The sequence below is a fragment of the Pan troglodytes genome, chromosome 7 (assembly GCF_028858775.2).
Source record: "Pan troglodytes isolate AG18354 chromosome 7, NHGRI_mPanTro3-v2.0_pri, whole genome shotgun sequence".
In the NCBI taxonomy this organism is placed as follows: Eukaryota; Metazoa; Chordata; class Mammalia; order Primates; family Hominidae; genus Pan; species Pan troglodytes.
The window spans coordinates 38824122-38851809 of record NC_072405.2 but is presented as its reverse complement, the minus strand read 5'-3'; the positions used below and the strand labels follow the sequence as shown (position 1 = coordinate 38851809).

Genomic DNA, 27688 nt, shown 5'->3' with positions numbered 1-27688 from the left:
GTGTTCTCAAGTCACAAACAGAAAAGCAGTATAACATAATAGTTCAGAATAGAGAGGGCAGAGTCAGACTGCTTGGGTTTGAATCTTGGCTCCGCCATTTTTTATGTGTGTAAACTTGAGCACAATTTATTCAACTGCTCCAAGTTTCATTTTCCTCATTTGAAAAAATGAGACTCACCCACTTGAAAGGATTGTGACAATACTTTAATAATTCATATAAAGAGCTTGCTGGTGAATGTCTTTCTCTCTATACACCCCAAAACATAACAGTATTTTATACACTAAGAAGATCAATTTGCTTTAAAAGTTTGCATTCTATAAAAAGGATAGAAAAATGGTCCTTTTTATAAAAGTACAACCCGGCAGAAGAAACTCAGGAAATTCTATAAAAGGTGGCACTCTCTCCATACCACCTTCTCTTCCTTTCCCACTTCCTCCCACCTGACCTGGCACCTGACCTCTGTTTCCCTGTACCATCATCATTATTGTTGCATTAAAGCGACGGCTGTCAGGTGGACTTATGTCCATTATGACATGGTGCCCTCTTGGCACATAAGCTAGACTGTTTTATCTTTGTTGGTTCTAACTGGCTGCCCCTGCAACCCTCCTTCCTCCTCCCCAACACTAGAGTTTTTAGTTGTCATATCCAATTCTGTCTTCCTAAGAAGCTGAATCCTATCCCTCAACCTGTCATGCCTCTATCACTGGGGACCTGCTTCAGTGAGAATGATCTTTAACCAGAAATCAAGATAGCCCATCACCTAATCGTAAGTGTTGTCTCTGCCAGGCACTGCTGCTAACACATCCACACTGACCAACTTAAAGACTTCCTGAGCACAGGCCCTTCCAGAGAAGGAACATATCCCTTCCAGGGCCCCGATTCGATCAGCTCCAGCTTTCTCCTATCCTCCAAAGGCCAACCTTCAAAAGGTTTCTTCTTGGCAGCATGGTTATTTTGGCTTAGTTTCTACTAAGTGCTTGGTGTCTAATTTCCTATGAAGTTTTCAATCCTAGCAACATTGAGTATCTATCAAGTGATCTTATTTCCACAGGAAGGACAGGTAACTGCATTAAATATTTCAATAAACACCAGGAAATATTACCGTCAACTTACACCTAGGTATCCTTTAAAATTTTGTTTTACTTTGTTTAAAAGTTTTGCCATGAAAAAAATAACGGTGGTTAGGTTCTCAACTCAGTTCATAAAAACCTATTTACATTTCCAAAGAACAGTATCAACAGTACTATTTCAAATAATAAGGTATGAAACTAGAAATAAATCTTCACTTACATTACTGCATTTGAAATATAAATATGTAATTATCCTAAGTGAGACTGTACATTAGAACTCAGTTGTTAAATCTCCTTTACTCATTAACCTTTTAAAAACATCTGTTTTCTTCTCAAATATTTCATTTCTTGCTCCAAAAAGCTCCCAGAAAGCATACAGACTTTTGTCTCATTTTATAATTTCTGAAAGATAAAAAAAAGGTACCTTAAATGGTCTGAAAAGCAGGTAGAGCTCCCGAGGTTTGATATCCAGAGGAAGGCCACTGACAAATAGGGTCCGGACCTGGAAAAATAAATTTAGGAAGTGATCAAGGGTGTGGACACTCCAGAGAGTTAACTCTCACCTGATATCTCAGAAACATATTATTCCAAATATTCCACAACTCATACTAAATTCATGCTCTTTCCATGATACAACGAATACTTCACTGTTAAGATGCCACTAAGCCGACACTTTTTTTTTCCTTTTTAAATTTTAGGGGAGACGCAGCCTTCTGTGTAATCTTAAGGTACATCCCCTAAGCCAACACTTGAATATTTCTATGTGAATTATTCAGAGTAAATTACATCTAGTTTATTTAAATTTACAAACTAACTTTTCCCAACTAGCCATTGCACACTTCTAAAAATGTGAAGGATGGGGGGAGGTTCCATATAATTTAAACATTAGCTTAAGAAAAAAATGACATGAGCACAGTAAATCTGCCACTCCTGTGCCCTAAATATATGGCCTATATAATGTGCTTCAAAAATAATATAAAAACAATTTGTTTCCTCCTGCTTGTTTTGTTGCTGCTTTCCTCATAGGCATTAATTACAATAACTTTAATAAATGTAAAAGTAAAGTTAAGCCCAATGCACCTAAATAGTAACCAAAATGCATTAACTCTTCATCTGTTCGGTTCCAAAACAGCAGGGCCAACCTCACTGACTATTGTTCCCACTGCATTTTTGTTGTTGTTTTTTAAATTTTAAGTACTGGGGTACATGTGCAGGATGTACAGGTTACAAAGGTAAACACATACCATGGTGGTTTGCTGCACAGATCAACCTATCACCTAGGTATTAAGCCCAGCAACCATTAGCTATTCTTCCTGATGCTCTTCCTCCCCTCAAGCCCCCGACAAGCCCAATGTGTGTTGTTCCCCATCATGTGTCCCTGTGCCCTCATCCTTCAGCTCCCACTTGTGAGAACACGTGGTGTTTGGTTTTCTGTTCCTGTGTTAGTTTGCTGAGGATGACTTATAGTTCCACCCATGTCCCTGCAAAGGACATGACCTTGTTCCTTTTTGTGGCTGCATAGTATTCCATGGTGTATATGTACCACATTTTCTTTATTTAGTCTATCATTGATGGACATTTGGGTTGATTCCATGATTTTGCTATTGTGAATAGTGCTGCAATGAACATACACGTGCATGTATCTTCCTAACAGAATGACGTATATTCCTTTGGGTATATATCCAGTAATGGGATTGCTGGGTCAAATGGTAGTTCTGCTTCTAGATCTTTGAGGAATCGCCATACTGTCTTCCACCCACTGTGTTTAAGGCACAATCAACACATAGGCCACCATGTACAAGGTACCTGGCTACAGTGCCACTAATAAAAGTCATTCAAGACACATATGTAAATACATATAGTGCAAAGTGTAGGGTACACACTATGTGCTTAGTGTCTACTAAAACACAGAACACAGGGGAAACACCAGAGAAAGCATCTGAATAAGAATCGAAAGGATGGGCATTTACCAAATAGAGCCAAAAGATGAGGTGGGATCCCTAAGAATCACAGACAGAGAAAAGCATTCACCAAGGCAGTGAAGTAGGAGAAGAAGAAAACATTCTTGGGGAAGGGCAAGCCAAAACTAAACAAGAAGCTTAGGGTCAAACACACAAAACATCAAAAGCCACTGGCTCAGGAATTTGATCTTGATTCAATAGGCAAGGAGTAGCTACTGAATTATCATCATATTTTCTATTTGTTTTTCTCTACTCAAACACAGATGCAGCATGATTGAAAATTCGATGCTCAATTGTTCAATTGTTAACCATGTATATATACATGAAAGATTTTTCCTCAGTGAAAGATGGGGAGAATATTAGACAGACAGACAGACAGTCTGCTACCATGTCTGGCTAATTTTTTGTAAAGATGGGGTTTCACCATGTTGCCCAGGCTGATCTCAAACTCCTGAGCTCAAGAGATCCTCCCATCTCGGCCTCCCACAGTGCTGGGATTACAGGCATGAGCCACCTCGCCTGGCTTTAGGCTTTTTCTAGATTCCTAACACTTCATTGTTTCCTGTTACACAGAAGTGCGAATCACCAAGCAAGGCCCTTTTATTGACCCAGCACAGTACACAGTAAAATGTCATGCCATTTGCATGTAAGTATGTTTGATAAACACTATAATGATGTAAATAGCCCCAGAATTCTGAATGCCTTATTTTATGATTTATTTATAAACAGCTTTATTGAGGTTATGATTAATATATAATAACTACACATCTTGAAAGATGTGATGTTTTGACATATGTATAACCTAAGAAACATCACAACCAAGACAATCTATCACCACCATCACAACCAAGACAATCTATCACCACCAAAAGTTTATTCATGCCCCTTTAATCCTTCCTCCCACTCTGTCCCACCATTCTCCATCCCCAGGCAATCACTGCTCTGATCTCTTTATATTAGTATATATGTCTCAAACACTTACATATACAGAGGGAACCACAGAGTATGTACCCTTTTCATCTGGCTTCTTTCCCTTAGCATGAAGTGAAATTTACTTTGAGATTCAGCTATGTTGTTGAATGTATCAACAGTCTATTCCTTTTTATTACTGAGAAGTATTCTGTAGTGTGGATACACCACAGTTTATCCATTCACATGTTGACATTTAGGTTATTCTAGTTTTGGCTATTACAAATAAAATGGCTATGAACATTCATGTACAAATCTTTGTATGGATGTATACTTTCTTTCTTTTTGGATAAACACCTAGAAGTGGAATGCCTATATATGAAAGGTATATGCTTTTTTTTATGCCCATCAATTCCTTGTCTTATGTTTCAGAACATGGTAAATGTTCTGTGTGCACTTAAAACAAATGTGTATTCTGCTGGGGCTGGGTGGAATGACCTATAAGTATCAATTACATCAAGTTTGTTGTTCAAGTTTTCTGTATCTTTTGCATCCTCACTTCCACTACCCCCAACTTTGCCACCAGATAAACAAGTTCCTGGGGGTCTTTATGAAGTTCGCTGAGGCAGAATTGCTGACAAGTGTCAAAGATACAAACAGTGAGGAAATCCTGCTAATTCAGTGTGCCCTCCCTGTCACCCGCAACTCTCCTCCCATAGTCCAGAAAGTGAACACCATCTGTTCCACTTGGCTGTTCTGGTCAGGACAACCTGGGCAGAGCGAGAATACCATCTTCCATTCATTCAGATTTTGGGAAGTGCCTGTTTTCTCTCTGACACTGTGCCAGGTTCTAACTGGATTACAGAGATTTCCACAAAAATGATAGGATAAGCAGAACTTACGTTCTAAGTGTTATGGTGCCATTTATCTAGTGGTGCATCTTACCATGTGATAAATATGAATTAGAATTTGAGGAGTTAACCTAGAAAATAAACTATTATTTATAATATTATTATAGAGAAAAGGGCTTCATAAATGTCAGTTTACCAACAGAGGTTACTTGAAATCTGGGGATTATGAACAAAAGGTTACTTAATATAAACTAAGGTTCATCTGTATCATACAATGAAATATTACACAGCCAATAAAAATGACGTTCAAGGAAAAAGTATATATAGTTCCACTTTGTTCTATAAAGTAGCCAACATGTAAGTATTTAGAGGAAAAAAATTTATCTTATAGTATGTGTACTCAAATGTTTCTATTGTTTAGCCTCAATGGTATAGTAACTGATTTTAATGTTTATTAGCTTATTTGTATTTTCCATCTTTCTAAAATAAATATGCATTAAATACTGTAAGTTTATTTTATTAGGTTGAGAATTACCTCAATTTATTACCTCCCTTTCTTTAAGGGACTAGAAACAAAGTCAGTATTTGTATCAATATTATATTATAAAGTTTATGGAGGAAATTCTTTCTTATGTAAATATTCCATAATGGAAAGCGAAGAGATTCTTATCTTAGTGTTTCAATAGAAAATTGTTATACATGGGGAAAAAGAAAATCTGAGCTCCCGTCAGGCCTAAGTTTGCCACTCACCCATAGATGCCAAGAGGCTCAAAGCAACTCTGCTTTGTTCATCAAACTAGAGGCAGATCAGATGTTTGGCATTTTATTTAAACATGGATGAGACTTAGGTTACCTAGAATCTCATGAAGTCCACTATTGTTTCAGAAATCTACCAGAATATCTCATCTCACTCACTGAGATATTCTTTCCTCTAGTAGAATAGACTGACAAGGGGGGGAAATAATTTTTGAATACTTACATTATGTATTTGATTCCAACTAGAGGTCACTTAAATCCGGAAACATAATGTGCTTGGAGTCCTAGAGACCTCCTCAGACTAGGAAAGTCATTAAGCAAGTTTAAAAAAATCACGAATAATGAATGGAAAAAATAGCTTCCTGAATATCAAATTCATGCTTTTCTATGGTGACTGGGATCTAGAATCACAGATTTTTTTTTTTTAGATGGAATCTCGCTCTGTCGCCCAGGCTGGAGTGCAATGGCGTGATCTTGGCTTACTGAGACCTCTGTCTCCCGGGTTCAAGCCATTCTCCTGCCTTAGCCTCCCGAGTAGCTGGGATTACAGGTGCCCACCACCACGCTCAGTTAATTTTTGTATTTTTAGTAGAGATGGGGTTTCACCATGTTGGCCAGCCTGGTCTCGAACTCCTGACCTCAGGTGATCTGCCTGTCTTGGCCTCCCAAAGTGCTGGGATTACAGGTGTGAGCCACCGTGCCCGGCCTAGAATCACAGAAATATTTTAAAACATTTTAGTTTCTCTACTCTTATTACCATCATACTTTTCATCTGAGCCACTAAAGGGCACTTCAGAGTTTTGGCTTTGCTAAGCCTACTGAATTCATAGACATGATCCTTGCCTTCAGGGAGCTTACTGTCAGTGAAATAAACTGAATATGTAATGGCTGCCTGTGATAACAGAAAGCTTAGCTCATTCACAAAGTAACTAAAAAAACCCCAAGAGTAAGATACAAGCATAAGCAGCATGTAAATTCATGATAAAATACTCATTAACAAAACTGTTCCCCAAAAAATAACAAATGAATTACTACGCCAACTGAACTTTGCAGCAGGTCAAAGCATTATCCAGAGCAGCCCTTAGTTTACCAGCAATGTCTATGGACACAGATGTGCCTGGCACTATGCCTTTAGCATCCGCAGATGTTTACTTTATGGAACACATGGGGAAACATATTTCTTAGACAAGTACACAACATGCCTCATAGAAGTTCAAGAGATGAAACTGCTGACAGCTTTGTCCCAAAGAGACTCAAAAAGATTTGTAGATGTACCTTCAACTTCCTTTTTACCCCAACAGGACTGAAAGAATAAATGCTAGTAAAAATCATCCTGCGCTGGGCAGAAGAGCAAGAGTGTTCTTGGCTTAGCCATTATCCAGCATTCCTGCAGAGGCTACAGTTAGATTTTGGATAAACTGGCCACGTGTTCTTAAATGGCATTGCCAGCTCCCACTAGGAAAGGCAAGACACATTTTATTGACTGGCTTCTCATTTAATAAACTCCGATTCAGTAAGTAAAGTCATTTGTGGCAGTCTTGAGCTTCCCTGGAGAGAAAGGCCAAAAGCAGGCCTTGAAATGGCCCTCTCTTTAATAAAGAGCATATCTAATCTTGTTGGTAATCTAGGCATGAAAATAAAAAGCAATAGAAAAATGCTCGACTTCAGTACACAACAGAGAATAATCACAGACACTTTTCAACTAGCAGCCACATCTGGTAAACACATAGTATCCAAAGACTATGAGCATTTTCTGTGCATGTTCTAGTTTTTCATAAAAGTTTTAAGGTCATCTATCTAGCTGCTCTGAGCTGGCCTCTTGAGGTTCCTCTTAAATTCATGGAACTGGGAAGGATAACTATCTTCTAATGACTCAGGAATGACTGTGTATAGTTACTTATTTGAAACACTCTTGAGTAAACCCATGGTGTTAATGGCTATATTCATCTCTCTCTCTGCTAGCTCTCTCTTAATCTACCCATATTCTTATAGATATAAATGAAGACCTCAAAGCAGCTTTTAAATGTGCTGTATGTTTGAATCATTGTTTTGGAGAAACCATTCTTGAAACACACAGTGGATTCACAGATGAAACCTTTCTATGGGCATTTTAGAGTTTGAAGGCTGTTTTTTGTAGTGTATAACACAGTCCTAGGCACAGAGTGTATGTTCTATAAATATCTCGACTGACTTAGAAATATATGCAAATTCAAGGATTTACATAATCCTGTATCCATGGAGATACACATATTTGCTTGTAAACAGTTCAGCTGGTGACATGGCAAGCAAAATAAGATGGCATTTCCCAGTCACAATTTATCAATAGAGTTACACAACATCAACTGACAAACACCTATATGTGTTTGTCAGGAAAGATTAGTATTATAAGATAAAGAAATTTAGAAGGGAGAAAAGGGAAGTAGGATAAAAACCAATCTGAATCAAGGAGAAAAATGTAAGACGTAGACTGAAATGGAGACAGACCCAAAAAGAGAAAGTGCAAAAAAAATTCAGGACCATATAGACCAGAATAGTGATCAATATATGGTTACCAGGAAAATTATTCACATTTTAATTTATGATAATTAAAACATACTTACAAATACATACATCCAATTTCAACAAATGCAAATTCATACTTAAAAGTTTTTTGGGGAAAGAAAAGCCCAAACTCATTAACCTGTACATTTTAAAAGCTGAGTAAGTAGATATCCAGATCTACTGACAAAGAACAAGGTTCACAATTATTAAGGGAAAAAGCAAACAGCAGGAACTGCCCGTATTCCCACTTTAATTCTCTTAGGGTTTTTATAAGTTAGTACATGCTCAAGGGAAAAAAAAAGGTATCAAAGGAATACATACCAAATTATCTATATGTTAATAGTGGAGAGGAAGGTAGAATTATAGATAACCTTCATTTTATGTATTCATACATTTTGGCATTTAAATTATGAGCATAAACAACTACTTTAAAAATGAGAACAAATCCAAGCCCAAATGTATTTCCTTCGTTTGAAAATACAAACTCAGCATGTCCACTGTCCTTAGAAATATTCTTTCTCATTTTCCTCCCTGTCCTTGATCCTCAGGGACAAGCTTGATCTGGCAAAAATATATTCATGTAACTTGCTTCACATTTCAATTCTGACCAAAAGTCAGTATTTCTTTACTTCTGAAAAAATAATCTAACCAAAAAAGGGAACCAGTGACTAAGGTTGCCTCAGGAGCAGAAACATCCTGGTTTCAGTCAAAGGGGTATTCTTGCTTTGTGACTGCTCTACTAAGACAAGAACTGAGGGATCACTCCCATACCTATGGCAGTGCCATCCCTCTTCTGACAGACCATGTAATATAAACTTGGGTTTCAGAAACTGAGAAGTTAAGGCCGCCACATACCCGTGCAGCATAAATCGCATACAGCTGGGCTGTTTTAATGCACAAGCCGGGCATCAGGGCCCAGCTTGTAAATTTTACACACTGGTTAACTTCTTTTACTCTTTTTAAATAATCTATTAAGTTATTTGTTAACTTTGTAACCATGAGCTGAAACACCAAGTTGCAAGACTGAACCCTGCTGAGGACTGCTGGTCATCTCATTTCCAAAGAAGGCTTTGTTGGCTTGGTAGGATTTCCCATTCAGGCCTTGCCACCATGAAAATGGATTACTGCAATCATTAATATGGCCTGTCAAGCATTTAATTCTGATTGCAGCTCAGCAGAAATGAACTGGCTTTGGTCAAGCTCCAGTTTCTAGTTGGCACTGACTTCAAGCAAAGCAGGTGGTCAAGTTCTTACTTCCTGATAATGGTCACCTATTGGACTTAAAAGACTTGTTCCTTTTCTGTGCCCTGGAAAGGCATGTTTTGGTTCAGGAGGTCACATTGCTATAGACACCAAGGATTGATTAACCATAGGATTTAGAAAAGGGCCACTGGCCAGGTTTGGTGGCTCATGCCTGTAATCCCAGCACTTTGGGAGGCCGAGGCAGGTGGATCACCTGACGTCAGGAAATGGGAGACCAGCCTGACCAACATGGTGAAACCCCGTCTCTACTAAAAATACAAAAATTAGCCAGCGTGGTGGTCGGCACCTGTAATCCTAGCTACTTGGAAGGCTGAGGCAGGAGAATCACCTGAACCTGGGAGGCAGAGGTTGCTGTGAGCCGAGATTGCACCACTGCACTCTAGCCTGGGCAACAGAGCAAGACTCCGTCTCAAAAAAAAAAAAAAAAAAGAAAAAGAAAAAGAAAGAAAGAAAGAAAAACCAAAACCACTGTGCTGTTGTTATGGACTCCCAGGTTTGGGTCTCGTTCTGGTCAGGCTGGAGTGCAGCGGTGCAATCATAGCTCACTGCAGCCTAGAACGCCTGGGCTCAAGTGATTCTCCCACCTCAGCCAACCAAGTAGCTAGGACTACAGGTGTGTGCCACAACATCCAATTAATCTTATTATGTTTATTTTTTGTAGGGACGAGGTCTTGCCCAAGTTAGTCTCAAACTCCTGATCTCAAGTGATCTTCATACCTTAGCCTACCAAAGTATTGAGATTACAGGTGTAAGCTATCACACCTAGGCTATTTTAATATTAATCATTGCTCTTTCCTTTCTAAAAGAAAAAGCCATCCATATATTAATAATTATCCAGAGTACATGACTCCCTAGTTTTGAGGGATCCACTAGTATTTGCTGTAAGTGACAGTTATTGGCTGACACAATCTGTAGAATAACCAAATTCATACCCTGATTTAGGGCCTATGGAAACCAGGGTCCCTTTGCCAAGGTGATCACAAAGTTTTTGGTAGGATAATGGGAAGAAGGAAGACTAATGGGAGCACAGGTGGAAAAGAGAAGAACAATGACGTTCCATAATTCATAAGGCAGGACCTGAGCACTGCTCAGACATGCTCGGGGAATAGGGACAGCAAGTTAGCACTGGGTACACCACACCACTATGTTCACTCTTTGAGGAGCCAATCCCAGCCCAATCCAATGCTGACTTCTAATCAGAATGTTTCCTAAGCTCTGACTCTGATAGGACTTTTTTCTTCTTTTCAGACAAAGTCTCACTTTGTCACCCACGCTGGAGTGCAGTGGCACGATTTCGGCACACTGCAACCTCCACCTCTCCCAGATTCAAGCGATTCTCCTACCTCACCCTCCCAAGTAGCTGGGATTACAGGCACCTGCCATCACACCTGGCTAATTTTTGTATTTTTGGCAGAGATGGGGTTTCGCCATGTTGGCCAGGCTGGTCTCAAACTCCTGACCTCAGGTAATCCACCTGCCTCAGCCTCTCAAAGCGCTGGGATTACAGGCGTGAGCCACTGTGCCCCGCCTGATAGGACTTCTTAAGAAGCAAACTCCAACCCAGGCCATTCCTCATGTCTGCCATATATCTAAAAGGAAAAGAGAAAAAGTGAGAATTCCTAGGATTTTAAGCTGCCAAAGTATAGGCAAGAGAAGTGTCTGCACACGTGAACACTTAACCTCGTTATTAAGAAATTCCCTTAGTACTGTCAGACACAGAAGGAGGGGGGTGTATCAGATACAAATCAAGAATTTAAGGTTTGAATTAGGCTAGACAGGAAACTAGATATATGTGTGTATACATGAGAGAACTTAACCTTGATATTAGGGAAATTCACTGAATGCTGTCAAATAAGAAACATGGTTGTCAAATCCTTAGAGTTCAACAAGAAGTTCCTTATAAAGGCAGGATGCTTCATCCCTTAACTCTGGTCCTGTTCTTACTCCATCCTTTAGTTCTTCTAACTAATTTTTAGGTGGCTTGCTCTATTTCAACCCTAGTCAGCCTATGAAATGTTACTTTTCATACAATTTCACTGCATACACTGCTAAAACATTAAGTTTTTAAATGTATACATCAGTCCAATGTATTATGAACATAAAGTTGCGTTCTAATGCCCTAAGGTGTACATACCCTTATGGTTTCACCCTAAGTACCCTGAAGTTTAATGTCAAAATGATCACCACAATAAAGACTTTTCCATGGACTGACAAAATGAAATACAAGCACAGAATATGAAAAAGATCTTATCAAAATTCTAAGACCTCTCTTCCTTTCTCTTTTTGCATAATCTGGGTGACTCATTTTACAGAACAGATTTGTTCAAAGAAACAAGTCATTTCACATCTCTCAAACTACCTAGTTAAAACTAACCCAGACAACACCGAGTTCTTCATGGTCATTTAAAGTACCAGGAAAAAAAAAACAGACATTGGCAGTTTACAGTTTCAACACTGCCCAGGACTCTCAAGTATTTATTGCTTTTGATATTAGCAGTAGACAAACTCTATCTGAGGAACTTCATCCCATTGCCAACTTCAGTTTACAATGCATTCTTAAAACTATGCAATATGCTTCTAACAATTAGAGAAGGTGTGAACTAGAAAGCTGGGGTGGGGGGAGGTTTATTTCCCAATATTTAGTTATCAGAAATTACCCAATATATAGTTTAAATTCCTTGGTGCCAGGTCAGTTAGTTCACCTTTAAATTCAAAGTTCTTTCCCATATGATGGTGAGCATCCCAGTACTTGGCAGGAGGTGATCAGTATCTATCAACTAAATGAGTGAATGTAAAAATTGAGTCAAAGTACTAAACCAGATATAAAAGAGAGGGCCATATCATTCATGAATATCTAGATATGAACACGTAAATATGAAGAAAGTCATTATAACTTTATTTTAAAGAAACGGGATGCACTGGCACAATCATAGCTCACTGCAGCCTCAACCTCCTTGGCTCAAAAAGATCCTCCTGCCTAAGCCTGTCAAGTAGCTAAGACAACAGGTATTCACAGTGGGCCTGGCTAATTTTTTTGTTTTCTGTATTTGTAGAAATGAGGTCTCCCTATGTTGCCTAGACTGGTCTTGAACTCTTGGGATCAAGTGATCCACCCGCCTCCACCTCCCCAAGTCCTGGGATTACAGGCTTGGACCACCAAACCTCGTGAGTTTGAATATGCATTCAAGAGGTTAAGTGCTCAAAGCATGTGGTTCACAGAACAACCAAAACACATGGAGTCTGCTGGGATTCAAATCCAGGTTCTGCAACTCACAAGGTATGCACTTGGACAAATCACTTAACCTTTCCCTTCCTAAGTTTCCTCATATTAAACTATGTCCACAATTTCTTTGATATTCCTCCCTTAAAGAAGTGGAGCTTAATCCCCTTCACCTTTAGCATGGCTTCACTTAAGTGATTCCCTTCTAGTGAGCAGAGTATGGCAGAAGTGACAGTGTATGACTTCTAAGACTGCGTCAAAAAAGGTATTCTGGCTTCCTTAGCAGAAGCAGCTCCTGAATTACTCACTCTGAGTGAAGCCAGTTGTCATGTTGTGATAATATTTTAACCCTATGGGGTGGTCCACGTGATAAGTAACAGAGGCCTCTGGCCAAAAGCCATGTGAGTGAGCCATCTTGGAAGCAGATCTCCCACGCCTAGTCAAGTCTTCAGATGACCGCAGCCCCAGCTAAAATGTTGTGATTCCAACCTTATGACCCTGAGCTAGATCCACCTAGCCAAGCTGCTCCTAAATAACGGTTAAGCTGGTAAATTTGGGGTAATTTGCTACATAGTTTTTGCAAGGATTAAATGAGTTAACTACATGTAATGTGCATAGATTTCAATGCTTGGTTCATAGTAAGGGCTCAGAAAAATGTTATCTATTATAAGGTGGCTTACAATGTTCACAAAAAAGATGCATTTTCATGTACCAAAGGCAATCCTAAGAGAAGGTGCATGTGATGGTATTATCATGCAACTGTTATACACAGGCTTGAGGTGGGCAAGAGACAAAATAAGTCTGCATCCTGAAAGGAACCAATGCATAACTCAAAGTAGAAGCATTTTTCGTATTACGGACCCCAATAGTATGACTCAAAATCTCTTCATTACCATCACTCTGTCTACCTTTGTAAAAGGCCGCGGGCAAACTTCACTCTGGCCAGCACCCCACCATCATGCTCCCCATGCATCCTTCCAAAATCCATTTCTTAGATCTCAGTCAACTTTTGACCCATCAGGAAAATCTCTGCCTCTCTTTACATTCCATTTTTGAGATTAAAAACAACAACAACAAAAAATCAGGCCAGGCACAGTGGCTCACGTCTGTGATCCCAGCACTTTGGGAGGCTGGGACGGCGGATCACTTGAGGTCAGGAGTTTGAGACCAGCCTGGCAGACATGGTGAAACCTCATCTCTACTAAAAATACAAAAATTAGCTGGGCGTGGTGGTGGAGGCCTATAATCCCAGCTACTTGGGAGGCTGAGGCAGGAGAACCGCTTGAACCCAGGAGGAGGAGGTTGGAGTGAGCCGAGATTGCACCATTATACTCTAGCCTGAGTGACAGAGCAAGACCCTGTCTCCAAAAAAAAAAATATAACGTTACTTAATTTTATAATATTCCTGATTTGTTTAATCATCACTTTTTATTGTAGTATATGGTATTTTAGCTACTTTATATTTACATTAAAATCCATACCTGATTGTATCTCATATGATACAAAAACAAGGATAACACTGGTTCTGGCGAAGATGCAGAGAAACAGAATCTTTCACATATATTGCTGTTGGGAATGCAAAAAGGTACAACCACACTAGAAAACAGGTTCTTATCAAACTACACAATTTCCAAACAATCTAGCAATTGTACCCTTGGGCACCTATTCCAAAGAAATAAAAACTCATGTTCACACAAAAACCTGAATGGTTAAACAAATTAGATATATCCATAACATGGGATACTAATCAGCAATGAGAATAAATAAACTACTAATACAAGCAACAACTTGAACGACTCTCAAGGGAATTACACTAAGTAAAAAAAGCCAATCTCTAAAGATTACATAAGGCATAATCCCACTTATCTACTCAAAAGCAACCTCAGAGATCTCTGTAGTGGGGACTTGTTCTGTAACTTGACTGTGGTGGTGGATCCATGAACACACACATATAATAAAACTTCACAGAAACAAAATTAGTGGATTATATCAACTTCTTGATTGTGACATTGTGCTACAGTTTTCTAAGATGTTACTACAGGCAGAAACTAGGCAAAGGGCACAAGTGATCTCTCTGTATTCTTAGAACTGTACATGAGGCCGGGTGCGGTGGCTCACGCCTGTAATCCCAGCACTTTGGGAGGTCAAGGCGGGTGGAACACGAGGTCAGGAGATCAACACTATCCTGGCTAACATGGTGAAACCCTGTCTCTACTAAAAAATACAAAAAATTAGCAGGGCGTGGTGGCACGCGCCTGTAGTTCCAGCTACTCAGGAGGCTGAGGCAGGAGAATCACTTGAACCCAGGAGGCAGAGGTTGCAGTGAGCTGAGATTGGGCCACTGAACTCTAGCCTGGGCGACAGGGCGAGGCTTCATCTCCCAAAAACAAACAAACAAACACACTGTATGTGAAACTACAATGAGGTCAAATTTAAAAGTTTAGTTAAGCAAATTTCAGTATACCTTAAATAAATTTAAATATTTAAAAATGTTGAAGAAAAATTGTCCCTAAAAGTTATCAAGTCACTTTTTATTAGGGGCCTATTTAGATTAAAACTATATAAATCACTTCTTTATGATGCCATAATCCTGTCAGGAATAAATAATTATATCAACATCAATGAAGAGATTGGTATCAGTTGGTAAAGCTAGGCAGTAGAAGCTATGTAGTTAGGGGTGCATATGCATTTTTACTTTAAAGTCCCACCAGAAGACTGGTCTTTTTCCCGTTAATTTTTTTTTTTTTTTTTTTTTTTTTTTTTTTTTTTTCAGATGGGGTCTGTCACCCAGGCTGGAATGCAGTGGTGTGATCTCGGCTCACTACAAACTCCACCTACCAGACTCAAGAGATCCTCCCCCACCTCAGCTTCCCAAGTGGCTGGGACCACAAGTGTATGCCACCATGCCTGGCTAATTTTTTGTGTTTTTGGTAGAGAAATACAAAATGTCAAAACATTTATCGAACTCCTGAGCTCAAGTGATCCACCCACCTCAGCCTCCCAAAGTGCTGGGATTACAGGCGTGAGCCACCACACCCAGCTCCATTAATTTTAATTGACTAGATTCAATAATCTAAAAGGCAATAAAATAAACATGACCCGGCCGGGCGCGGTGGCTCACGCCTGTAATCCCAGCACTTTGGGAGGCCGAGGCGGGCGGATCACGAGGTCAGGAGATCGAGACCATCCTGGCTAACACGGTGAAACCCCGTCTCTACTAAAAATACAAAAAATTAGCCGGGCGTGGTAGCGGGCGCCTGTAGTCCCAGCTACTCGGGAGGCTGAGGCAGGAGAATGGCGTGAACCCGGGAGGCGGAGCTTGCAGTGAGCCGAGATCGCGCCACTGCACTCCAGCCTGGGCGACAGAGCGAGACTCCGTCTCAAAAAAAATAAAAAATAAAAAATAAACATGACCCTTTAAAAAGAGAGGTTTCAACTTATAATTTTCCTGATTTGTTTAATCACTACTTTTTACGGTAGTATAAGAAATCTTAGCTATAGTCTCCTTTAATATCTATACTTAATTCCAGATATATCTGATGTAATATAGAAAATAAATAGCAAGAACATAAATGTAAAATATTTTGAAGCTAATACCAGGAAAAAGACTAAGAGTGTCAAGCCTAGGGACGTTCACAGAGCATAGGTGTATATGTAGGCTAACAGGGCTTTGGTGAGCTCTCTACTAAGAACCATCCACTTTTCTAAAACTGTTTCTACAGAAAAAAATCCATCCAGCCACTATTTAAAACACCAAATGGCTGAAATACAAGTTTTTAGAACACAACCTATTTTACATTAGTGCCTTTCTCTAATTCACAAACTAGTTTACTTAACACTATAAAGCCCAGTGCTGATAATGAGTACTTCCAGTAAAAAAGCAAACTTCCATTTTAAAGTTTAGATATTTTTAAGTTTGGATTTTTAGTTTAGATTAGCTTTTCCAATTGTTTGCATTTCAAATTTCAGAATACATTCAGTACATTTAGGCTACAATTAATATGCCCCAGCCTACTTAGTACTCTCCACCAAAGACATATTTGTTTAATCTGATAACCACCTAATTATGTCTGTTAACCATTTATGTGGTTGTATGAATCAAGTCAATATTAAGTTTATATGTTGCTTATATGCATGTGTAACTATGTAAAGAGACACAGATCTTACAAGACTTGCTATGATGTACAACTAGCAATGTTATGTGCCTGCTGGAAACAACAAAAGACAACAAATGTGAGAGGAAAAAAAAAGGCAAGGTTTGTGGTTGAGAAATAACCTAGGTTAACATGATTATATGTGCTTTTAAATTGACCTAAAATATTTTTTAAAGTTTATTGAGATATTTAATCTGGCACTGTATAAATTTTTAATGACTATAATGGGAGGAAAAGACCATTAAATTGAGGAGTGTGGTTTAAATCATGTTTCTGTTTTAGAACAAACTGTTGAGGGCTTAGGGACTGACCTTGTTGGGTCTCAGTTTCCTTATTTATGAAAGTGTACAAGAGTTGATCTCCAAGTTCCATTCCAACTCCAAAGGTATAATGAAAGGCTTTTGTTAAAAGCATACAGAGGTCACCGAACACCAGGTGGGAAGACCTACTTCTTGCCATTGAGAACCTGTCAATCGAGCCACTTTTCACCACATATTTACATTTATTTAAATTGTACAATCTATTTATGTTTCATGTAATAATTAAAATAGAATGAAGCTGGGCACAGTGTTCATGCCTGTAGTCCCAGCTACTTGGGAAGCTGAGGTAGGAGGATCACTTGAGCACACGAGTTCAAGGAAAGCCTGAGCAACAGAGATCCCATTATTTAAAAACAAAAAACAAAAAAAACCACAAACAAACAAAACCAAAAAAAACCACTGGGGGCAGTGGCTCATGCCTGTAATCCCAGCACTTTGGGAGGCCAAGGTGGGAGGATCACTTGAGGTCAGGAGTTCGAGACCAGCCTGGCCAATATGGTGAAACCCTGTCTCCACTAAAAATACAAAAACTAGCCGGGTGTGGTGGCACGCCTGTAATCCCAGCTACTTAGGAGGCCGAGGCACAAGAATCGCTTGAACCCAGGAGGTGGCGGTTGCAGTGAGCGGAGATCGTGCCACTGCACCCCAGCTTGGGTGACAGAGTGAGACTCTGTCTCAAAAAAAAAAAAAAAAAAAAAAAAGGCCAACATGCTGGGTGTGGTGGCTCATGCCTATAATCCCATCACTTTGGGAGACAACAAAGTGAGACCCTATCTTTACAAAAGCTAGCTCTGGATGTGGTGGCCCATGCCTTTGGTCCCAGATACACAGGAGACTGAGGCAGGAGGATCAACTGAGCCCAGGAGGTTGAGGCTGCAGTGAGCCATGTTTGCACCACTGCACTCCAGCCTGAGTGACAGTGAGATCCTGTCTCAAAAAACAGTGTCTGAGGCCACAAATTTAAAGAATTTAGCACAGAATTGTCAGTGCAAAACAAGGTAAATGGACTACAGAATTACTGATGTGCAACCAGTTCATCACAGACACTGACCTAACAGCCATAACCAAATCTATTTGTTTTTGTTTTTTGTTTTTTTTTTCTTGTGAAAGAATTACTCAGCAGAGAATAGTGTTAAAGCATATAAACTGTAGAGCCAGACTGCCTGGGTTTGAATCCCAGCTCCAACACCAATTAGCTGAGCAATCTTGGACCAACTATTAATTAAATGAGTGCTTTAATGTCATCTGCAAAATAGGAAGGATAACAAAACCTACCTCTCAGGGTTGCTAAGAGGAATAAATCAGTGAATATTTGCAGAACATTCAGAAAAGTACCTGACAGAGAGACTAAGTAGGACCCAAGGTTTTGTTAAACAAATTCAGTAGGCCCTTGCTATCTGTGAGTTCCACATCATGGATTCAAGCAACCACAGATCAAAAATATTCTGAGGAAAAAAAATGCATCTGTAGTGAACATGTACAGACTTTTTTAGGTCATCATTCCCTAAACATTATAGTATACCTATTTACATAGCATTTATATCATATTAGCTATTGTAAGTAACCTAGAGATGATTCAAATGTACAGGAGGATGTGCATAGGTTATATGCAAATACCATACCCATTTTATATCAGAGACTTTGGGCATCCAGGTTTTGGTATCCTCAGAAGTCCTGGAACCGATCACCCACAAATACTGAGGGATGAATATATAAACTCCTCAAATGCTACCTTGTTACACTTTCTGCTAGCAGGGACAGAAAAAATACTTAAAGAATATAAATCAAGGCCAGGGCGGTGGCTCACGCCTGTAATCCCAGCACTTTGGGAGGCTGAGGTGGGCAGAACACGAGGTCAGGAGTTTGAGACCAGCCTGAACAAAATGGTGAAACCCCGTCTCTACTAAAAATTAGCTGGGTGTGGTGGTGTGCGCCTGTAATCCCAGCTACTCAGGAGGCTAAGGCAGGAGAATCACTTGAACCCAGGAGGCAGAGGTTGGAGCTATCGCACCACTGCACTCCAGACTAGGCAACAGAGCAAGACTCCGTCTCAAAAAAAAAAAAAAGAATGCAAATCAAATTCTAAAACTTAGGATTTCATTTAGCTACAGATATTTTGAGAAGTTACCCATAATAAAATAGTGCTTCAATCGCTATTAAAGAAAAAGAACATTACCATTGAATAAATTGCATATCACTAAACAAATTAAACACAAATATTTCATTATTAATACTGAATTTCCAGTCTGAAATGTTTATTTATACTACTACCACCATGACCACCACCTTTCAGGACCTTGGAATTTACAAAGTTTAACCTGTGAATGAGAATACAGATTTGTAATATATCTGTAAAGAGCACAAATAAAATAGCATTATTTTACAGAAACCAGCTCAATATTTTCCATTTTGTGAATTTCAAACATCTCGGGCAGTTTCCAAAACTGTTCTCAAAACTGAGAAAGGATTCTCTCAAAACTGTCAGAACCTGGGGGCATATGAAGGATCTTTCAGAGCAGACATGACCCAGCCTGTCAGTGATCTTTGGAACCTGGTAAGACAGGCCAGCATTGGCCAGAACACAGGCAAAGATATGTGCGGGCAAAACAGTTCTCACAGTGCCAGAGAGTCTGTGTTTTAGTACGACCAAATAAAGATACGACCAACATCCCAGATATGCAGTTCTGTTGTGCCAAAGGTTCTGAAAGTTCTGTTGTTTATTTTTTTGTGTGTGTGTGAGATGGAGTCTCGCTGTGTCTTCCAGGCTGGAGTACAGTGGCGTGATCTCGGCTCACTGCAACCTCCACCTCCGGGGTTTCAAGCAGTTCTCTGCCTCAGCCTCCCAAGTAGCTGGGACTACAGGCGCACGCCACCACGCCCAGCTAATTTTTGTACTTTTTGGTAGAGACGGGGTTTCACTATCTTGGCCAGGCTGGTCTTAAACTCCTGACCTCATGATACACCACACGTGACCCAAAGGTTCTCAATCACTCTTGCAAGGCCACATCTAAGCTATTGTTAATTACAGGTAATTTGTTCCGATCCCAGGGAAAGAATTTCCAAATATTCTAAATATAATAAAATATAAACTCTCATCAGAAATCTTAAAAGATTGTATATGTATGTTAAACTACAATATAACCATGATTTAAAAAAAAAATCTTTTTAGTGTGGTTAATATCACACACCACATGCAATACTTTTTTGCTAACTGAAACTGTGTCAAAAGTACTATGGACCCAGGGAATAAGAATATGGACCCTTAGCCTTACACCTCCATCCCTCAACACCATCAGAGTGTAAGCAGCGCTTAGACAACTGGCTCACAGACCTTCGATGACCTTTTAAGGCTAGCACAAGCATCATTTTTTTGCCCAAATATCTTCATCTTTGCTGGAGAGTATACCACTCATCAGAAATTTTCGATTTTATTTGCAGTGTCATCTTAGATGACAAAAACTAGAAACGTTAAAAAACAACAAATATCAGATACATATATAACATACACACAGAAAGACACACATCTAGTTTTTGAAATGCATTAAAAAACACACACACAACAAAATTATTGCTCTTCTGACGGCACTCAACACTGCTAGCATGCATCAGTTTCTTCCAATTATATCAAAACAAAATCCCCAAGCCTCTGGCCTCCAAATGTTCCATTCATTACCTCCCTGGGTTCTACTGGCTCAGTCTTAATACCACACATTGCTTATTCCCAAATAAAAGCATTTTCTTTTATTTATTTATTTTTATTTATTTTTTGAGACGGAGTCTCACTCTGTCGCCCAGGCTCAAGTGCAGTGGCGTGATCTCAGCTCACTGCAAGCTCCGCCTCCTGTGTTCATGCCATTCTCCTGACTCAGCCTCCCGAGTAGTTGCGACTACAGGCGCCCACCACCACGCCTGGCTAATTTTTTTGTATTTTTAGTAGAGATGGGGTTACACTGTTAGCCAGGATGGTCTCGATCTCCTGACCTCGTGATCCACCCACCTCAGCCTCCCAAAGTGCTGGGATTACAGGCGTGAGCTCCCACGCCCGGCCTGCATTGTCTTTTATAATTATTCTTTACTTCCAGAGAAGGCTCTCTTCTACTCTTAGAAGCCCAAATTAAACTCTCCTTCCCCAAAGCAGCTTTCCCCACTGCCCCAATTCCTTTTCTCTTCTGTACTCCTAATGCACTGTTTATACCACAGTCAGGACTTACTTTTTTTTTAATTGTTTCACAGGCTTTAGTTAAGTCCTCTCCAATTTAATTATAAATTCCTTGACAGTAGGCAAGGTATCTCATTCACTTATCATTATAACTTTGAATCAGAGATTTAAATTTCCTCAGACCAGGGATCTAAGTTTCCTTTTGCATTGGAATGACACACTCACTTAGAGAAAGCCCTAACTGGGTAGTATTTAAATTATTTCACAGAAATGGTCAGGAATTTAGTTTTAAGAGGAAAAGACTCCCTTCTCACTTATCCATCATAAGCAAGAATTTAAACCCATGAAATGATTTATAAAATACACGAATTTGAGGCCGGGCATGGTGGCTCATGCCTGTAATCCTAACACTTTGGGAGGCCAAGGCAGGCGGATCACTTGAGATCAGGAATTCGAGACCAGCCTGGCCAACATGGCGAAACCCCGTCTCTTCTAAAAATACAAAAATTAGCCGGGTGTGATGGCAGGTGCCTGTAATCCCAGCTACTTGGGAGGCTGAGGCAGGAGAACTGCGTGACTCGGGAGGCGGAGGTTGCAGTGAGACAAGATCATGCCGCTGCACTCCAGCCTGGGCCAACAGAGTAAGACTCTGTCTCAAAAAAACAAACCAAACAAACAAACAAAAAGAAACCCAAGAATTTAAGAACTCAAATTAGATAACACTACTTTATTTAATCATGGATTTATACACACAAATAATAGATTCAACAATGTGTAACACAGTAGTACCCTAAAGTATTTGATAATTCATTTTTTTGTCTGACACAAGGATTACTCCAATACTAAATTAGAGGCCAACACATTTACTTCTTTATAAGAAACAAATCCTTCTGCTACGTTCAAAGAGGATGGTACATAAACTATGTAATTATAAGGAAAAGAATGCATCATTCATTTCTCTAAATAACAACAATTTGTCCCTGAGGTTGAAGCACACTCACAAGTTTAATGTTAAGAAAAGGAGTTGCAGAGTAAGACATGGCAAATCACACATATAACCTCTCCCCATCAGCCCCTACACATACACCCCTAATGTACTTCATGACGGTTCATCATTTTACTATTTTAGATCTTGTTTCCTTGCAGACTAAATGTAACACTTGCCATCTTCAGGACACTATCCATGGAACAGACAATAGTATGAATAAGTTAATTAATCAGTTAATAAACTCACACTAAGTTAATACTCATTAATCAAGTATGCTTACGTTATGGACAAACAATATCATGCAGTATTTAGCTATACACACTTTCTGGTTTTCAATACTAAACTAGCAATCCTGAGCTGCCTCTTTACTGCTGCTGGGGTAATGTATGTTCAAGAAAACAAAAGGGATGATATGAGTTCAAAAAAATATAATCAGAAAGGTAATCTGCTGGGAGAAGGATCACATAATTCAGTATTTCTTAAATACGCCTGATCTCAAGAATGTCCAGGATGTCTGTTAAGAGACTGCTGGAGATCCCTCCCAGAAATTCTGATTTAGTCGATCTGGGGATGAGGCTTAGGAGTATGAATTTTTAATAAGCAATACAGATGAACTTCCTGATCAAGCACATTTGGGAAATATGACTAAATCCACAGGAAGGTTTTCTAGTTTAAAAAAACATACAAATAACATTCAATTGTACCTACTCCCACTGAGATGAGATTGTGGCCCTTGAAAGCTCCTATTGCCAAGTGCCACTGAAGATCGTTGGGAAGATTTTCTTGATCTTGGAGCAGAGGCCTTTGAATCAGGCCGTGAGTGAATCTCACACAGGCAGAGAAAAATTAGACCCTTTTGTATAAGAAACAGATTTGCAATTAGATTTTATAAGGTACTTCTGCAGTTATTTAGGAGGAAATAGCTAAATCTGTGCTTATACTAGTGATAGCATGAACTTTCACTATTATTCTTTACTGTGAATAATGTAATAAGAGAACAATTCTTCTGAGACACCCCCAAAATTTCCAAGAAGCTAAAAGCTGTTTTGTTTCTTTTTTTTAGAAAAGTAGAATATATGAAAAGCAGATCCACAAACCAACAGTCAGTGATTAATTAATGAGTGCTTCCTACTTATAAAGAGTTGTAAAGCAATTCACATCCATATTTTCATGTAGCATTTTATTGAAATGTAGATTCTGATTTAGTAGATCTAATGTGGGGGCTGAGATTCTGCATTTCGAACTAGCTGTCAGGTACACAGATCATATTACAAGATTCTACATGAACCGTTACCCAAACTTTAACATACATTAAGGACCACAGGGAGAGTATGATGGCTATTTAAAGTGAAGAATCCTGGATACTCTAAGTAAGGTTGGGCCCCTGGAATTTGCCTCGTTAACAAGGACTCTAAATGATGCGGATATAGGCAGCCCATAGAACACACACTGAGAAATACTGCTGCAGAGACCACAACGAATCCACAAGGAAGGGGAAAGAAGACATCTGTATCAAGTAACCATACTTGAAGGCAGAATGAGATACCTGTTAAGAACAGTAACCCTCAATTTGCTCTGAAAGTCAGGAGATACTGACATTTTCAGAAGGAAATCTCCAAGGAGAAGATTTTGGAAGTTCTGACTAGCAAACAGTAACTATTAAATGTGAAAAGGATAGTTTTTAGACAAATAGCATACCTCACATGACACAAACAAGTGCCAGGAGTCAGTCTCCCACATTCTCTGATAAATGGTTTTGAGCTAAAGCTAACTGTCCTGGTATATCCCCTGCAGTAGAGAATACTATCAGCAACTCAGCAATTGGCAGGAATTTGAGGGCTAAGGACCATTTGGCACTCTTCCCTACCTAGGCATCATTATAGAAGTCAAAGATGACAGAATTACATGAACCACACAAAAGAAATGAGATACGGATCATCCCTATGCACTCACTAGCAGTATTTTTAAGAATTCGTGTAGGGGGTGGAGGTAGGAGAGATAACAAATATACTTACAATGATCATGTTCTTCTGGTGTCTGGATAAAATGCCAGCAATGAGTATCTAACTGCCACCTAGTGATATTCTACCTCCAACACCCCCCAATCCCAGCCCTGCCCAGTGACATCTAGTCTAGCATTTTGCTTATTATGGTTTGGATGCCTTCTCTGTAAATGGTAACACTGGGTACAATCATCTCTGTACATCAAACATGAGTTACTCATTGCTTCCAGTTCTCCCGTACCTTGGACTTTACAGACCCTGATTTCTGGCCACTTATGACAGCCCTCAGGAATGCCCATATTTTTCTTAACTAAGGACTGATGATGTAAAATGCCATGCTTGATCATCACCTTCTTCTTACAACCTGTTCGGCCTTAGAACCTGTATTGATGATCTCTCAGACACACGAATGCAGCCTTGTTAAGGCATCTCGCAAAGGAAGGCAGAGTGATATGGAGGACAAAGCACTTGACAGGAAAGGCCTGTGTTCTAGTACTAATGGCCCTTGACTGCTGCTTCCGCCCTAAAAGGTGCCATCTATGGATGTGACATCTTTCTGAGGGACACTTGAAATGATACTGTGGCTGAACTATGATAGAAAAGAAACACAATCATTATATGATGGTTTCGGGCTAATGACAATGCCTGGAATAACACTGTTCTACTTGCCTGCCGTCCCCCAGTCCCTAAAAGATAGGAGAGATTTGGGAGATTTGTTACAATTTGATATTTAAAAAACAAATGGGCTAAATGTCTCCATGAATGAAATCTGCCCCTGAAGCCTGTGCAAGTATCTCTAGTTTCTCATTTTTCTCTATTCTTAGCAGTATATCCATCACCAACAGACTGTTGCCTGCTGGGAAAAAAATCAGTAAAATGGCAGTTTCCCTGAGAAAGACACTAGCCTCATTCACACTTCTAGAGAGCCTGAAATAACGTGAGCTATTCCAAAGAGAAAACTGTTTGGGGTGCAGGGGACAGTGGAGATAATAATCCATATCTATCAGAATCTCAACTCAGTTCCTGGGCAAAGCACTGTTGCTTTGCTTGACAGACAACATTCACACGACCTGTATCAACACACCCACTAAATAACGAAAGACATCTCAGTCTTGCCTGAACAACAAAGCCCCATGAGTACAGACACTATGTCAATGGCTGAAGCAATTCTTGATAATATGTCATTTTACACATGAAGTTTATTATAAACAGAACAGCCAATGACAGGATATGATTCAACGATTTTAGCTTGGAGAGACAGGAGAAAGAAAAGTCTCAGGGCATTGAAATGCCAGGTGTGAATCTAAAGACCTCAGAAGCCCAGGGCAGTGAAATGTGTTGTAGTCCACCTACTTCTACTACAGAGCCAGTTACAAAAAAGGACACACTTGTTATAATCCAGAACCCTCAGCCTGTACAAGACCCCAGGATGGAAACATTTCTTTTGGCATGCAAAGTAATTACATTTTCTACCTCCAGGGCTTTTCAAGGAGTCTATTTTTTCAAAAATATTAAGATACTGGCTAGTCACCATATTTTTTGATATTTTTTACTCATTTTAATATACATTGTAGGATTTTTACCAGATATATATCTGCCTTTCATCAGTCAGTACCATAAAAGGCAAAGGAGAAGTAATTTTATTCTGAAGCTTCTTTATTTTTAAATGAAAGTCCTTCCTTTAGTTTTCAAAAACACACTTTTTTTTTTTTTTTTTGCTTTCAGGCAGTGGGAAACCAAAAGCCACAAATAAACTGGTCACTGCATTTACCTGTTGTTATAAAAGACTGTGCCAGCTTTTCGAACTCCAATTATGTTTTCACAGCCATGCAGCTCTCTGGAAATACTATGCAGCACTTTATGAGATGACTTTTTCTCTTTCAAGTGTCATGAATTCCAAGACAAGAAGTGGAACTGAAGGCCTGGACAGCAGTGGAGGCATACTACCAAGGTTGCCATTTGCTCATGACCTAGGAGCTGCCAGTCAGTATCACAGGAACTGACTCTACCTGAAGTGACCTCCCATGACATCCTTCCCACCTCCTCCTCAAAGTCCAGTTGTGGGTTTAGGGAGTAAAAGCAAACAGATACTGGGCTGAAACCATCCAGTGTTTCCACCACACTGAAACGAAGTCTGCCTGCTAGAGAACACCAAATCTAAGATAGTCCATCTATAAATCCATCTCATGCTGAATTGCTTAATTATGAATTCTTAGAAACTAGCATGCAAATGATTAAATAGTCTACCTCCAGGGTTTTTAAGCAACTTACTTTTAAAAGAATATTAAAATGCTGACTAGTTACTATGCTCGTTGATTTTAAAGTGTCTATATGTAGCAATCTGTAATTTTAATCCATTCTCCCATACCCTCACTTTAAGAGGAAAGTTATTTGGGAAAAGGAAACCATGCACTAACTTATTTTAATGTGGCAACCTGCCTTCCATCTGTGAGCCGTGTAATACCTTCATTTGTTTAAAAGAAAGATAAACTGTTCTTTAAAAAGGCTTGGAGCCCTGCTTCTAAACAGGACATCCTAGTTGACTTGAAGTGTAACTAAAAGTAAATTGTAATTTTTCAAGATTTTCTGTTGAAACCAAATTCTAACTATAAAACTGTAGAATCTGGCCCTGAAGGAGGTCTTTATAAAATAATGGAAAAGTACTCTGTGAAAGGCAAAATGCCTAAGAGGCTATCAGAGAAGCAGAAAACCTGGCCTCAAGTCTCGTAGGAGCAGCAATGCACCTCCAGTGAATCACCCTGAGGCCAAGTTTCTCCTTGTGTGAGGTACAGGTGACAGTGCTTGCTTCTGTCTCCATTTAAAAAGGAGGTGTGGGCCGGGCACGGTGGTTCATGCCTGTAATCCCAGCACTTTGGGAGGCTGAGGCGGGCAGGTGACCTGAGGTCAGGAGTTTGAGACAAGCCTGGCCAACATGGCGAAAGCCTGTATCTATGAAAAATACAAAAATTAGCTGGGCATGGTGGCGGGTGCCTGTAATCCCAGCTACTCCGGAGGCTGAGGCAGGGGGAATCGCTTGAACCAGGAGGTGAAGGTTGCAGTGAGCTGAAATCGTGCCATTGCACTCCAGCTGGGGCAACAGAGTCTCACTCTGTCACAAAAAAAAAAAAAAAAAAAAAAAAAAAAAGGAGATGTGAGGAAAAGGATCCAATCGAGCTGGGTGGGGGCAAGAAACAGGACATTATTCAAGTTGCTTCAGGATATCTGAATATAAGACTAAGTCAGAAAAGATCACGTTAGTTTCCTACTACTTTAACAAAAACAACAACAAAATCCAAGTTTAAAAACATTATAGTTTTCCTTTTTGTTTCTTCTTTTCTTTCATTTTCAGGCACAACAAAGCATTGAAGGAATACATGCCACAATGGGAACTGTTCAAAAGCCTGACAATGTGCAATTAGCATGGTTCTCAACACTGTTTACCCTTGCAGAAGTTACCTGTCATTCTCCAGTACTCCCAGCTATAAAGTTTAA

The 27688-nt window shown here is 39.6% G+C and overlaps 1 protein-coding gene and 1 long non-coding RNA gene across 15 annotated transcripts in view; one reads left to right on the top strand and one right to left on the bottom strand.

Moving 5' to 3' along the window:
- Positions 1-27688, bottom strand: part of RBPMS (RNA binding protein, mRNA processing factor) — a 190348-nt gene that overhangs the window by 98417 nt on the left and 64243 nt on the right. For 13 of the 14 annotated variants that reach the window (XM_063816993.1, XM_001167950.7, XM_063816987.1 and 10 more), the window contains exon 2: positions 1496-1573. In XM_063816993.1, the coding sequence (XP_063673063.1) occupies positions 1496-1573 (78 nt within the window). Of the gene's footprint in view, positions 1-1495; positions 1574-24208; positions 24233-27688 lie in introns of those variants that run through there. The other variant, XM_063816989.1, reaches the window with a different exon arrangement.
- On the top strand, positions 593-27688 carry LOC129135684 (uncharacterized). The gene is made up of 3 exons (XR_008536689.1): positions 593-767; positions 12406-12629; positions 27546-27688. It is a non-coding gene; the product is annotated as an uncharacterized LOC129135684 (long non-coding RNA).